Source organism: Pholcus phalangioides, unplaced genomic scaffold (assembly GCF_987345545.1).
Source record: "Pholcus phalangioides strain wild (caught in Gottingen) unplaced genomic scaffold, Ppha-v1.0 ptg000017l_1, whole genome shotgun sequence".
NCBI lineage: Eukaryota > Metazoa > Arthropoda > Arachnida > Araneae > Pholcidae > Pholcus > Pholcus phalangioides.
The window spans coordinates 34,018,252-34,034,063 of record NW_028301610.1 but is presented as its reverse complement, the minus strand read 5'-3'; the positions used below and the strand labels follow the sequence as shown (position 1 = coordinate 34,034,063).

Genomic DNA, 15,812 nt, shown 5'->3' with positions numbered 1-15,812 from the left:
AAATTCTAGAAAGTGAATTAGTAGACATGATAAATGCAGTTTTTGAATTGGTACCGATAATTTTAAACTTTCTGCATTGATCCAGAAAAAAAGATACAGTACAGAATCAACAAAAAGATTTTTATTACCCTGATCTTTTCTATCATGGCCTCAAACGTACTCTATACTTGATGTTATTACAGTATTATAACCACATAATCTTTTAACCTGCATATCCCTATGTATTAATTCTATAAAATATACCATCTTCAAATTTTCAAGCCTGATGCTTGAATGATATATATTTGTATAATCTAACATTTTACCACAAAATCCCAACAGATTCAATGCACCAAATATATGCAATTAATTTCGCACTTGGTTTCAATCTTCTGCATATAACACAGATTTCTCTGACTTAAAATTTGCACAGATGAGAAACCTTCTACATAACACGAATGCTTCCAAAAAAAGAGGAAGAAACCATAACAATAAAGTTTGATTATATTAAATCCATTCCCAGAAGATAAACCTTTTCCAACAACTTTATGTAACATCATGAAATGTTTATTCAAAACAAGAAGAAACAGTTACAGTAAGGTTATACAAAATATATTCAAACTGCGTATCAAGAACTGATGAGTAGGGGAAAGAATTCATATTTTGTTAAGTATTCCTCGCATACTAAAAAAAAGTGCTATTGCAGTAAAAAGTCTTTTTAGATGTATGAGAACATCTGCCACATCATGCTCACATATCATGTGTCTTCATTCATCTTGACAATCATGCAGAAAAACAACAAATCCTTCACTCAGTTCCTGAAAAGAAAAAAAAGAAAAGTGTTATTTTGTTTCTCTAAGGAATTAAATTAAAATTTCTCAAATTCACAATTTTCTTAATTAAATGAAAGGTGCAACTAACTATTTTTGAACAATACATAAAAAATTAGGAAATGAATATTAACCCTTTCAGCAGCAATCCAGAGATATCTTGTTGAACTTTATCTGCTTTATTTCAGCCACCCCCGAAATATTTAGTCTCCTAAAAATGCGTTGAAGGTATTTTTAGAGTAAAAAATGTTTTCCATCACCCCTCCAATGAATCAACCGCCAGTGGGTGAAGTCAGCTTTTGTTCAAGATTAGATAAGAGGAAAAGTGAGAAAAAGAGATTGTGTGTTTTCCCCCGCTCTTTCAGCACAGTAAAGAAATATTCACTCAGTATAAACATTGTTATGGGCATCTTTTTCTCAGCCACCTCGTTCGGCATTTTGCTTGTTGTGCGACTTTGTATTTGTATAATACAAAAAAGATTTTTTCCCTCCAAAAAAAGGTGTTTTTGTATCATAGTGAGGAAAATAAAAGCCACGGGCAAAGTCAATTCTCTTGTTGGGGGCAGTTGTCAGCTCACAATCAGCAAAAAGAATAATTCTTCTTGAAAATAGGTGACAATTTGTAAAGGTTTCACAATTTCAAATGTGGCAGTTACAATGCAGATCAGAAAAAATTTTAAAAACCACTTAGTGTTAAAAAAAAGTTTATAATGAATGTATAAACTACAAAAGGTTAAAAATAGTAATTTTCAAACTCAAAATATTACAGTTGTTCATGTCATAATACCTGTCAACAAGTTTGATGCCTTTCTATATTGAACAACTGTTACTGAAACAGGCAAAAACCCTATCAAGTATATGTACCTACTTGTCTAGAAGATTGACACATTTTTAGTTTCAACAAATATCTCTCAACTGAACCATATACCGTAAATACTTGTGTATAAGCCGAATTTTTGGTTGAAAAATTTTTTCCTTAATTTAGGAGGGGGTTCGGCTTATACAGGGGTCAGTTTTTCAGAAGAAAATAACAAATATTGATCCCCCACACTTTCCCAAATCATATAGCTTAATGGCCTGTGCACAGCTAATTTGAAGATTCATGACATCATTGCACTACTGCAGATGATGTTACTAATCAGTAGTGATTCCTGCAGCTATGCTCAAACCCACAACCGATGATGTTAAAGCCAAAGCAAAAAAATTACAAATGTCATTGGCCTTGATACCAAGTGGACTTATGTCAGTTTTACAGCCTTGAAATGTGAGCATCCTTTAAAAAGTTTTGTATCAGTAAAATGATGGAACTAAAGACAACATCCACTTTGAGAGTAATGATGGAACAATTAAAGACGATAATGAAGATGCCACATACTGTATTGGCTTTTGATGTAGACCTCTAAGAATTAGAAGAAATGGATTGGACAGTTTGAGTAATTTTTCATTGTAACTTTTATCACGTGAAAATATAAGATTTTTTCCCGTTTAAAATATGCAAATTTTTGGGGGAGGGTCAACTCATACTCAGGTATTCAGTTAATTGCAGTTTTGGTGGCCTTGAAATGAGGGTGGGGTCAGCTTATACATGAGTATATATGGTATGTCCATATATACTCAACGACAAAGTTTAAACTACAATTGCAGGTTGAAGGATTAGAGATCGACACTGATTGGTTAAAATCCTCAATTTAACCAATTCGTTTCGATCTTCAATCTTGTGTGTTGCAGTGAGCGGGATGCAAACAGCAGGTCTTTTGGCATAAAGCTTCCTCTCATGAAGCCTTCTGGCAACAGTAAGCCAGAAAATTCTAGCTCTAGTGGCAGCATGCAGCTCATGTGAAAACTGTGACGCTGTAGCAGTCCTGTGGAACCACACTGAAAGTGCCAAATAACGATCCTCATTGGTCATCGTGGCTCTTCAATGATCCTGTGCAGATCTTCTTGACAGTGTCCTGAAACTGTTTCCACTAATTGCAGACGACACTGGGAGTTACATCTAGCTCTGCAGCCACCTGCACTTGTGATTGCTCTGCCTACAATCTACCATTGTATGGTTTTTTTTTTCATTTCTATCTGCCACAGAAAGGAAAAAGTGCTAAATGTCTTTAGCTCATATATAATTTTTTTTAGAATGGGTTATCTTCTGCCTCTGGATTAACTTTAGAGAATACATATTTTGAAAAAATAATTTTTTTATGAGTTGTTACAGTAAGGTTTTGAAATGTGTATAATACAAATTACATGAGTAATATTTATTTATTACAAAAAAAAGTTTAAAAAAAATTATATTATTTTATTACCATCATATTTCAAATAGTGCAAAAAAATCCTTCTTGCTATTGAATTTCGGCAGAGCTTTTTGAAACTGGTTTTTTTATGAAGCCTTTTCTCTTCGATTTTTTGCACAATGTGGCTGATGCTTCTGTCACAGTCTTGACTGCCCTTTCAACATCTTGTGTGTAACATGGCAGTTCTGCTTTTTAAGTGACAAACGAATTTGTCAGGTATGGATTTCAATATTGATGGATGAGATATATTCTCCTTCTGCCAGTCAATGAGATCAATGTAAAATGACGCATCAAATTCTACAATAGCTAGTTGAAACAGTCTATTTTTCTGAATGCTGCAGTTGCAGGCTTTCAAAATGCAACAAGCAGCCACTTCACAGATATGCGGTTCAGAGTCTGTCAGCATTGTGATAAATAAATTTTCAGGGTGTGTGAAGAAACTTTCTTTGAAGTACGAGATACGTTTTGCCTTTCAGTTCTGCAGGCAAATACCTGGTTGCAGCGATGAGTTTGAACGGGTGCTGTGCTCCATCTTTACAGGGTGGGTGAATTTTGATAGTAAACAGGGTTGGAGCATAAACCTTGACAACATACGTTGCAAGAATTACTAAGTTTTCAGAAGGACATTACATAAAAACGTGCAAACATAAAATTCGATCAGCACAAGTTAGCCAGCCGGCATGAGACATTTTGCCTGGCGATTTGTTTGTTATATCCTTAAGACATGTGCTTGTTGAAACCGCTAAGACTATTCTGTACAAATATGTGTTTGGTCTGTGCTAGCACCTTGAACAGGAAACTTGGGTAACTCTGTTGAAATATGCTGAAACAAAACAGTAGGCCTTTTTTGTTACAATGTGATGCATTGTCTATGTTTGAAGAAAGTAACGTTAATTGATTGGAACCCTAGCTGTAACTGAACTAGGAAAAAATATCAAAAACATATCAATTATACTTATCAGCACATAAAAAAAATCAAGTGTTATTTTAAAACCATTTAGCACCTTTTTATCGCTGTGCTCCTAAAAAAGAAAATTTTATTTTTTGACCCACCCTAATGTACATACACAAATATATATAACAGTCTGAGTTCAAATCAAACAAATTTATACAGACCCATTAAACATAGAGGGCCAATGATGATTAATTTCGATAGGTCCTTCCACTCTTGCTCCATCTTTATTAACAATACCAATTTGATACTGTAAAAAATATATATATTAAATCAAAATATATGACAGAGCAATTCATGCAATCACCAAATACAAAATTTACAACAGGTTAAAAAAAAAATTTAAGGATTACTAAAATTCACTTTCTAACAAGTTTTCTCTCAGCTACAAGAGTCAATCTTGTTATAGTAACAAGAGCAGGCATGCCAACATTGGCATGAAGCTTCTTAGAAGTGATGAATGCTTACTTCTACCAGGGTGCCCTTTCCTGGACAACATAACCCATCAAAAGGTTTTAATTGATAGTTTATTTGAAAACACCATAGGCACTGAAGCTGGGGGCTCAGGCCAAAACATTTTGCAAGGTGTGGCGGAGTCCCTCAGTAATTCACGAATATACAATGCAACCCTACTCTGCATATGATCTTGCATGTTGTATATATGGGCAACTGGGAACCCTAGATGCCTAAATGTTTTATTGGTATCAGAGCTCTTCCAGCACTTACTTGTATTTGCTATTCTACATTGCTTTTTTATCATTTCCTATCCATGAAGTAATTATAGCTTCTATTGCTTTGGTGGTGTTATACAGGTCATAGGACAGCTAAACACAGTGAAAACATGGAACTTATTACTGAATATAAAATTTTCCTCATTCTTATCTAAATTCTCTGTTGATTGGTCCTGGAACCAGCCTTTGTTGACATCATGGACCCAGGACGTTGCACTAAGGTCATTTTATGCACAAAGGACCTACAATTTATTGCTAATCCCAAACAGCAACATTAGACATTTTGATGAGAGGTTGGTGCATTAATCCCTTGGAGTGGGACTCCCTGCAGTAGCAATCTTTTTCTGTGATTATGGTGACATTTCTGTTATACCTCTGTATCAGGAAAGTTTCTGACAAGGACGAGTCAGGTATCGAACCCGCGACATCTCGAAACATTGTTTGGTACTTTAGGGAAATATGTAATCGACCTGGGCTACCATTCCCAAGAACTGAAGGCCCTTCCTCTCACACACTCTTAATTTATACTTTTCAGATTTTTTCATGTCCCAATATTAGATTTACTCTATTGTCAGCTAAGGTTGTAGCTTGTCACTGTTTTCCTTTCAATACTGCCCAAAGACAACACTCTTAATAGTGAATGATATGAAATTTTAATAACCAAACTTTTTTATTCCAATGAAAAGTCTTCAGTTCTGTAAAAGGTTTTATGAATTTGTCCTCACACCATAGCTCGTCAATAAAAATAAACATGATTTCAAAAAAGGAAGAAGGTGGAAGTGTAGAGTCAGTGTAATGTTATGAAAACAGGTGTGATTTTGGTGCACAGAATTTGATAAAGACAGAAGAGATATACGAGACAAGCAAAGATCAGAGCAGCCAGGCACGTCCACCACCGATGACAATGTGTGCTGCATCAAGAGAAGCTTGGATTCAAGCCGATGGCATTCATCTGGGCTAGATTGCACAAGTATTCAACATCTCCATTGGCAGTGTACACAATATCATGAATGAACAATTGGGCTACCATGGAAGTTGTGTTCTTGCTGGGTACAGTGACAACTCACAGATGAGCATAAAGCCACGTGAATGGAGTTATCTCTCCAGCACTTATCGCAGTTTCAGGCAGAGGGCATTCTGTTCCTGCACTATATAGTTACAGGGGACAAAATGTGGGTGCATCAAGTGACACCTTTGACAAAACAAGTATCAATGTCTTGGAAACATCCCTCTCCTAAAAAGTTCAAAATGCTGAAGTTCCACAAGCTGTCTTGATGTGACTCCAATGAAACAAATGCTTCAACAACCATGGTGACTATGTAAAGAAGTAATATGTACCGGCGTCTTACTATGATGTGTATCTCTTTGAATTTGTGAATAAATGCTTTCTCTCAGAGGGCTTGCTACCTTATTTTTAAACTACCCTCGTGATTTGAGGACCGGAAAATTTACCATAAGAAAAGTTGTAAAACTATGACTACTTTCGATTTTAGATTTAACTTGCAGAACTATCAAGGCTAGGTAGTAGAAGACTGCAAAGAAAAATTACACATGCAGTCCAGCAATAACAATTTTATACAGCACCAATGTACTTGGAAATTATAATCTGAAACAAATACAAATATTTTTTCCATTATTCACTTACTCACAGCTGTTATATATACCAGAGGTAGAAACTCTTTAATGATTACTGAAGTAAAGTGAAAAAATATGTTTTACAAAATTACAAACATACTTTTGGAAAAGCTGCAGTATCTCTGTAAAACAGCACACGAACGCATTCAATAAGGAGATCCTTTGCTTCTTTTTCATTCATGTCAGGATTGGCCTCAAATGCAGTTCGAAGAATAGGCTTCATGAAAGGAAAAATATTTGAAAATTTTAAACATGGGGTTCTATACTTATTATTTCAAGAACTTTAAAAATCCGTAAGAGTACTTTATGCACACAATTTTTCAAATTTGAATCAAAAATTTATTTTAATTTTAATTAATAGAAAAAAATTATAAACCAATTCTAAACCCTAATCAGTAAAAATTCTGAACCAAGAGATGTTGAAAAACTCATATAGGTACATGAAATATTTCTTTCAAAATATCACTAGGTATTGTTAACACATACATAGTTTAGGTAAAACCAATAATGTTCCTAAAAAAGACTATTTCTCAGTCTACTTAAATTGATAAAGTGCAGAGTAAATCAGGTACACAAAACTGTTCAGTTCCAGTGACAATTTATGTAACCCCTGTCAAACTTGTTTCCTATTTAATGAAATAAGTATTTTACCTATATTTGGTTGGAATCCAAAGGCCAGTTTGGCTAATCTCAAGTCATGCCTTCAGTTTCATTGTTGATTGTGTTTTTTTTCTACCTATTGTTTAAGATCTCCTACATTTGAAATGAAAAATTAGATAGAAAGGTTCAGGTCCACATAGATTCAGATTTGCTGCCTCTATGCCAGCAGTGAACACTTTTGCCAGCAAATGAATTTCCCCATATAAGTTGATACGTTGATGTTATTGTGCTGGTTTGAGATTAATACATCTTCAAACCAACAAAGAACCCAACATAGTTTCAATGTTTAGCCAAAGAACCCGGAAACCTGCCAGCTTTCATAAAGAAGCAATCAAGAGCTTTAAGTATATAAATAATATCAATTAGAAAGAAGATAATGAAAGTAAAACCTACTTGGGGCCCATTACTTTAATACAATAGGGGCAAGATTTGACCACAATTAGTGAAAGGGGAAATGCTATCAATCTATCACCATGCAAGCTCACTGGCAACCATGGCTGGAGATATGGAGGAAGGAACAATGGGGCCTCCCCCTGTGTTAGAGGTAAAGCCAACTGATCTAGTGCTTTTGCATATATACGAACTGACATCATCATACACCTCCAGCAATCATCATCATGCCCCTCCCCAGACTTTCAAGTCTATCTCTGCCTATGCAAGCAACCAATCACACAGCCAGACATATAAAGTCAAACCAGCCAATTCAACTCTAACGAACATGATCAAACCTCTGGCACATTTTATACAAGCAGCACCCTTGAAGCAACGAGATGTATGACATTGCTCTTGTTTGTTGCACAAACATCTATATTTAACACCTCAGAAAATACTCATCACAGATGTAGGTGAAACATTAAGAAGTGAACTCAGACAGCAGCCCAACAGCTTAGAAGTTGTACCTGACTGATACACATCTACTCTTTTGCGTCATATCTGAATATGGCAAAATTTTATACCATCATAGCCTGATTGATAAGGTACTACGCAAGTGGTACATTACCAAATTTTAAGGGATAAACATAATTCAACATCAACAAAAATTCTATCCTTATGTATGCACATGCATGAAACTTCATACCAATGTTCATAGAAATTATTGAAAAAAATATTACCTGAGCTATATGTGAACCTAATCCAGTAGCAATGGTAGGTGCTTGAAATGCTGTGCCAATCATTCCAACTTGACCCAGAAAACTACAGAAAATACATAAAATCACAAAAAATTGAATCAGTATATAGAAAACTTGAAAATTTACAAGCACTTTAATATATAAAAATACTTAATATGTAATAGTAATGTATAACAGAGATATAACATGAGAAATTTCAGATTATTTAAAATTCAACTGAACAAAATATTTCATAAAATCTGAAAATTTATCTTCTGAAGTCTGTTGTGCAACGTTCTTAAAACACAAATCTGAACAGTTTTTGTTTTAAATGTAGGATATATGTATACCACATTGTTATTCCCTCATGACCATTCTAAGAGTTGGATAAGGGAAACACGATTACAAAGTACAGGATTTTTACCAACATTACACTGAGCATTTTGAAAAAGTTCAAAGACAAAACTACATGCTATACTCACGGAACACCATTTTCCATACCAGCTACAACATATGTGTTCCACAGAGGATTCATATTAGACCTCCTAAAACAAAAATTAAAAAACTTTAAAAACAAGCCTATCAAAATTATAATATTATTAAAAAATATATTTATTCTCAATGCATGAATCTAATGTATGTGATACATCTCCAATTCATAACTAGATTCTTGATTTTCTGAAGCCACAAAACACATTAAGCTTTTTTACACTATTTCATGAAAGAATAGAATTTGAATGACATCAAACATTATTACAATCATAAACTGCTGTCGGCTGCTATCTTCCCTGAAGCAGAATGTTTTGTATTGTTCTTGCAATGAGTCCTCAGGAGAGTGAAAAGGTTCTGCGGTAAAAATTCCACAATCTTGTTTTTTGTTTTCTACACAAAATAGTTATTTTCTTAGTTTTGAAGTTCTGATTCCAATTTCCAAGATTGTTCTGCAATCTGCATCACAGTTTTCCACATATTCTGCTTTGGGGGGGGGGGGCTATCTTTATCTTGCGTGGATGGAATATTTGATAATAGAATCACATACAGCAAAAGTTCCATTTTAAATAGTCCTTAAAAAAATAAATGCATAAAATGATTGCAGTGACGGGGGAAAACAATTATGCAATTTTTAATCAATTCTTCAATAGGCATGGTCAAAGGGCAACTTGAGTAGGAACAGTGTTAAGTGTTTTAGTTAAGTGTTAAGTTTTTAATCTTAACCTCATTACCTTTTATCACCCACAAATCAACCTTAGATATCAATCTTTTTTATGTTCCTCCATATCGTTCTAAATGTTTTGAAAAATTCTCCATTGTACCGATTTCTAAGATGCACTAATAATAATGTATTTAAATTTTTTTTCATCTTATATTTATTTTATATATACATGTTTTTATCTTTATTTTGTGTTTGTATATGCAAACTGTAACTGGGTTTTTACCTGTAGTTTGTATTTTTAAATAAATACCCGAGAGGCTAAGCACTTCTCATATCACAAAAACACTGATAAATGAATGAAAAAAAAAATCAAAATGGAAACAAAATGCATATAAACAAAATTCAGCAATCTATTTCTTTTAATACAGTTTTTCCCAAATTTATGCAATAGGTGGGACTGACAACAAACACAGAAGTCAAATTTACATAAGTTGGGTACAATTTTTTCATACAAACACAAAAGAATATTAGTTAATTGGGACCAAAATTCATGAAAAAAACACTTGTCTTTTCATTCCACCAATGAGAGTACTGTACCACTATGGTACTTCCCCATGAATTCATAAAATTTAACTAGCCTTGTAACTGCAATTGGGTCCTTAAAAAAAAACTATATTCCCAAAAATCTAGGAAAATTTAGGCAACTCGTTAATTTGTTATACACTCTGAATGTTCTGAGCCTATCAAAAGAAACAAGCTGCTTCTGTTTAGAGGCAAGAAAACAACTTTCATGCGAGGATGGAAATAAATTGTGCGTGTTTGCAGACCAGGTGCATTGCCATCAAGGAGCACCACATTGAAAAAATTTTGTTCAAGACCTGCATTAACATTAGACTTCAGGTATGAAATTGTAACTTGCTATGCAGAAAATAACAGATGCCATATGACATGAGGCTTGAGATTTCAAAATTTGCCCAACAAAGTTTACATCTTTATTAACTGTAGCTTCTCAAAAATCAGCCATGTTTCATTATATATAATGCCCAGGTACAATAAAATGATACTTACTTGATTACCACTTTACTTGATTACCACTTAATCATATCTACTATCTCAGCAAAAATCAAATAATTATGCTTGAATTTCAGAAATATTCTTTTCTCAGAGGAAACCGTGCAACTTCAAAATTGTGCAAGTCGGGTTATTATACTTAATAGTTAAATTCAATACACATTTAGACTTAAACTCAATACACACCAGTTTATATAATTCAAAATTCAGTACAGAACAAAAAATATATTTACAACTTAATCATGATAAATACTTTAACCAGTCACCTGGACAATAAATTTCCCTCTATGCTATCATGACAGAATTACACGTTATAGCAAGATGACTGGTCAAAAATTACAAAAACTGTCATTCTAAATGCAAAATATTTATAGTATAAATAAAGAATTTATAAAAAAATATATTTTGTACAAGTATCTGCGTGGTTTTGTAAAAACTTATAATCGTCTTTATGTGTAAGAGCCCTTCTTACTGTGAATACCTCTTTTTTAATCAAGAGCACTGATGGCACTGCATTAGTCTCTGAAAAATTATTATTCAATAACAAATGTGAAATGCTAATGATTCACCAGAAAGATACAGCTTCATTCATTCATGGGTAAAAAACCTGAAAATTTTCATAATAATAAATTAAGATAATGATTAATAACAAAAAGTCATCTTGCCTATTGTATAGAGCTCTAGTCAGCAGTGAATGCAGTTCCTTTGGCTTCATGGTAAATCCATCAGCAAGGCAATCTTCATCAATACTAAAAGAAACCATGTGATAATATCAGAATACAGGTTTACATAGTTAAAAAAATTTAATTTTGAAAGCTTCACCTAGAAGAGGATTCGTAAATTTAGTTCAGTCAAATTTGACTTCACAATTTTTTCACAATCAGGTATAGCCACCCTGTACGCTACATCCCATGTTCCAAAAGGCAAAAACTTGTGAAAACAGAAAAGTTTTGGCAAAAATAAAATTTATCAAAATATGTATATCATGGGAGTTTTCATTCTTATGATTATAGCATACTTACATATGCCTTTTGACAATATCTGTGAAATATTGAAAATCAGCATAGTCTCCACCAGCACCAAGAACAATTTTGTCATTAACTGAGATGATTCTATCACATGAATATCGAGCCAATCGACCATATGAACCCAAAATATCAGCACAAATCATCACTCCTTCATTATATTTGATGCCAAAGACAGAAGTTCCAGTCACAGTGGGGTACCTGCAAGAGAGAAAATGAGTGTAAGCAAAAATGAATAAAAAATTAAGGCAATACGAGATAAACAAAAAAACATTGCTCTATCGTCATGTTTTTATTCATAAAAGATACACTTTTATAGTTAGTGGCACCCTGACGAATAGGTCCACTGCATCCAGGAAGAGGCCAAAGTCAAACAAGAGCTTCTAAAAACTATTGAAAGTTTTTATTAATATGCCTATAAGGTCTATACACACACACACACATATATATATATATATATACACACAATATATTTTTTTTCATTTGGTCTTTCGTTAAAATAATGCGAAGGTGGTCATCGTAGAGCAGGGCCCTTACGCTGTCAGACTAGACAAGGCACGGGTGGAGATACGGGGCGTGGGAGGACATTGCCCTCTAGCGTCAAAGGTGGAGTCGACTGATCGAATGTATATATGAATTGACATCATCATCACCGTGCCCCCCAGACTTCCAAGTCTATCTCCGCCTATGTCATAAATTATATATAAGTTACTCTTAATCCAAAGTTTTGTTGTACAGTAGACTCTTGATAATTCAGCTGCAAGCTACCCCAGTAGCACAACGATATAGTACAATATTTGGACCATATTGTTATATATCGAAATGTCAGAGGAATATCAGATGTCATAACTATGATATAGAACGATCTCGTCTTATATGGTGCAAATTATTTATGATGTCAATTGATCAAGTCTTTAATTTTTCAGCCGAATATGTATTTGATTCCATGTGAATAATCTCTACTTTGAAGGACAGCAACTTGGGACAATAAATTATTTTAATATAGTTTGAAAAACATAGATCTATATCGTGCACCTGACAAAGATCTATATCAGATTCTTGATATAGACCTGATATAGATCTATCAAAGAAGACATAGCTCTATATCCTGAACACGACATAGATCTATATCCTGAACATGACATAGATCTATATCGTGAACCTGACAAAGATATATATCAGATACACAATATGCTGATATATCAACATATTGTGTGCCTTTAAATAAAAATATTGCCTTCAAATAAAAATTTGGAGAAAATTTAAAGTCGAGCGTACAATTTTTTGTTTGAATTGAAATTAAAAACGTTTGAATGAATAATTTTTATATGAAATTTTGATTTTAATAGGATTGATTATGTTGATATATCAAAATCATTTCGTCAATTATAATTGAATCCTTACTGTGTATGTTTTACATCGTAGATGTTGGTATTTTAGGAGGAGCGAGAACTCATCCGCCGTAACTTTAATTGTCACTTTATAATTGCACTTATTTTTTAATTTAAAAAAAATTGCTCTTGTTTTTGTTGTGTGTTTTTCTTAAAATTATTTTTTTTTCCTTTGATGTTTTCATTTTTTACCATATTTTTCACATATTATTTATTCTGTATTTTTTGTTTTATTAGCATAAATTAATAATTTTAAATAATTAATATACTACACAATACATTAATTTGTTTCTTGTGTTATATATAATTTTTCGATTATCTGCCTCAAAATGATAAATATGTCTCACAATTTCTATTTTGTAACTTTTGTGCATACATGAAAATGAATAAATTTGATTGAAAATACAAAAAAAATTAGTTACTTGTAAATTAATGTTATAATAACAACTAGTAACCAGTGCTGTAGTGGTGGGTTGGTAAGATACGGGGTTAGAGATAGGAAGAGTTCAGGTTATATGGGTTCAAACCCACCCACCTCCAAATAATTACTCTTTTTAATTTCTTCCGAAAGGGCGCCATCTATCGTCCAAAATTTGAATTATTTGAATATATCATATTCACGATATAGATCTATTTATCTCCGACTATGCCTTTTTTAGCCATAGCGATATCGTGGCCCAGTATAGATCTATATTGGAAACTGAAATTTTACGATGTAGATCTATATCTTTGTGCTACTTGGGTAGTCTGGCGTCCAGTAATCCGGTGCTTTTAAGTGGGTTTTCTCAGAGCAAAAGATGTAATAGAACCCGTTACAAACGGGCATGGGGTTCAAGGATTGTCCCAATTCGGTCACAATCAACCGCATAATCTGCAATATTTTAGTAGGAGAAACTCTGAAATTTGAAAATTTGATACATGGCCCCACATTCAGGGATGCAACCTGATATCCATCATCTTACTCTTCAACAACCAGCATGTATATCAAGACAGTGCAGTAAAATGCTTCATTTGTACTTCAAAGTAGTAAAACAACTTTTTTCAAGGTGGCACGATCATAATAAATGATAGGAAAAAAAAGGGAAAAAGTTATGTTTTAGTTTAAAATTAAAAAATAAAACCTGAACTCTCTTTGAAAAATAAACCGATCCAGGCACAAATCATTCTAGGTATCCAGACTCTTTAAAATAATAGTAAACTAAAATAATATTTCTTTACAGCACTGAAAACGGAGGAGGAGAAGTTACAAAAAATAATAAGAATAAATATATTTAAAAAATACAACTCGATGGAAACATAATCCTAGTGAGACAACGGAAAACAAACTGCCGCTATTTCAAATACTATTACACAAAGGGAGACACCATTTCAATAGCCCGCGTTACTAGTGCTACCTGGAATGGGAAATATAAAAAAAAACTACATTAACCTGGTACCATTATGCCTGCCTTGGCGGTCTGGATTATACTGCATCTGCACCTAATGTCCTAAATGGGTACGTTATAATTGGGATCAACTGTATATTTGTTTTAGATTTATTACATTTGTTAAATTCCATATGTAAAATTCTCAGTGTTAATGGACTTTATTGCAAGCTTTTCCTACTACTAGACCTTTGGATAGAACATGTTTTTAGAAATGAATTATTTGATTTACAGAAATACCTTCTCTTACACAGAACATGGCTCACCGCTCTGTCTCAATGAAGGTGAATAAGCATGTGATCAAATATCTGGGACATGCTGGAAAAAACTCATAGAGATACAAGTGAATTATGAGGGGGGGGGGGAAAGAGTCCATATTTTTTTCAAGATAATTTTTTTTGAGAGGGTCCCACTTTCACTTAAAAAGGACCCAAATTTTCCAAATAACCTGGGTCCAGGTAAATTAGAGTACAGCGGCATCTCTGATTTACAATCAGTAAAATTTGAAAAATAAAATATTTTGTGACGGGTTGAGTTTTGGATCACCTGTATTTGACATCCACATTTTTTACGGGCATCTTTTTTCAAGCCACCTCGTTGGGCAATCTGTGTTTGTATAAAAAAAAAAAGCTGGAGTGAAATAAATGACATTTATATTGAAAACTTGTAAAAATTTATATTAGTAAAGATAATTAAAAACATACATAGTGCTTCGAACTGGTGACTGATCAGCGAATTTCCACATGGATAGTGAAGAATGTGGCATCATAACATCAGCAGCTTTGTTTAACAGTCCCGAAAATTCTGGAGCGAAATGACTTACATTCATTTTGTTGTAAAATAGTATCTTTACTTTTCACTAACAAAATATAGAGTTGTGTTAAGCTTTGCGAATTCCAATTCTGTGGGAAAAGTGCTTGTTACTGGAACGATTGATTACCAAACTCCTTTCATGCAAACTCACTTAGGGTTCAAGTTTCTTAAACCGCTTGAAGGAGCGAGAACAAGAACAAACTTGCCTTTATATTGGCTAGCTTTGCAGTATTAGTGCTTCTTCATTTCAAATATATAATCATTTCTTATGACATGAGTGTTCGGATCCCGTTTTTGGATCACGTGATGTTCCTTCTTTCTTTGGGGACATACAAACCGTATCCAAGACAACCAACATGGCTACTTCCTTGTCAGCTCAAGAAAGATTGAAAGAACAAATATAAATGAATCTTTTCGAATAGATGTCATAATCTGATTATGACATCTATTCGAAAAGATCCATTTATATTTGTTGCTGATGATGATTATGATAATCATCATCAGCATCACTTTGAGGGACAGGCACAGACTGATCCCCATAGAAATCAATGTTAAAATTGCTGATTTCACCGTGAAAATGCGGAAAATTAGTGGGGTTTTTCGCCGCATCAATAATTTTAAAAATTCAATTAAATTCTCAATTTTCGAAATATTGAGTTCCCTTAGAGATACAAAGCCCAGAAATTTAAATATAAAATGATTAGTCGGACCTACTTTTGAGTTGGATATTCATGCAATAACATCGATTTCA

General features: G+C 33.5%; 1 protein-coding gene across 1 annotated transcript; it reads right to left on the bottom strand.

The window, feature by feature from the left end:
• Nucleotides 1-524: 524 nt before the first annotated feature.
• On the bottom strand, nucleotides 525-15,221 carry LOC149072942 (proteasome subunit beta type-4-like). Its single transcript, XM_089246469.1, has 8 exons — nucleotides 14,953-15,221; nucleotides 11,431-11,634; nucleotides 11,074-11,157; nucleotides 8,667-8,729; nucleotides 8,188-8,269; nucleotides 6,516-6,632; nucleotides 4,214-4,299; nucleotides 525-797 (listed from the first exon to the last, which is right to left on the bottom strand). The coding sequence occupies exons 1-8, from the start codon at nucleotides 15,075-15,077 to the stop codon at nucleotides 791-793; spliced, it is 768 nt and encodes a 255-aa protein (XP_089102595.1). The 5' UTR covers nucleotides 15,078-15,221; the 3' UTR covers nucleotides 525-790.
• Nucleotides 15,222-15,812: the final 591 nt, after the last annotated feature.

Coding starts and splice junctions, on each gene's coding strand:
- LOC149072942 (XM_089246469.1), bottom strand. CDS start 15,077: ATGAATGTAAGTCATTTCGCTCCAGAATTTTCGGGACTGTTAAACAAA. Junction 6,633..8,187: donor TAGGTTCACATATAGCTCAG/GTAATATTTTTT, acceptor CCTTTCATGAAG/CCTATTCTTCGAACTGCATT. Junction 4,300..6,515: donor ATACTGCAGCTTTTCCAAAA/GTATGTTTGTAA, acceptor TATTTTTTACAG/TATCAAATTGGTATTGTTAA.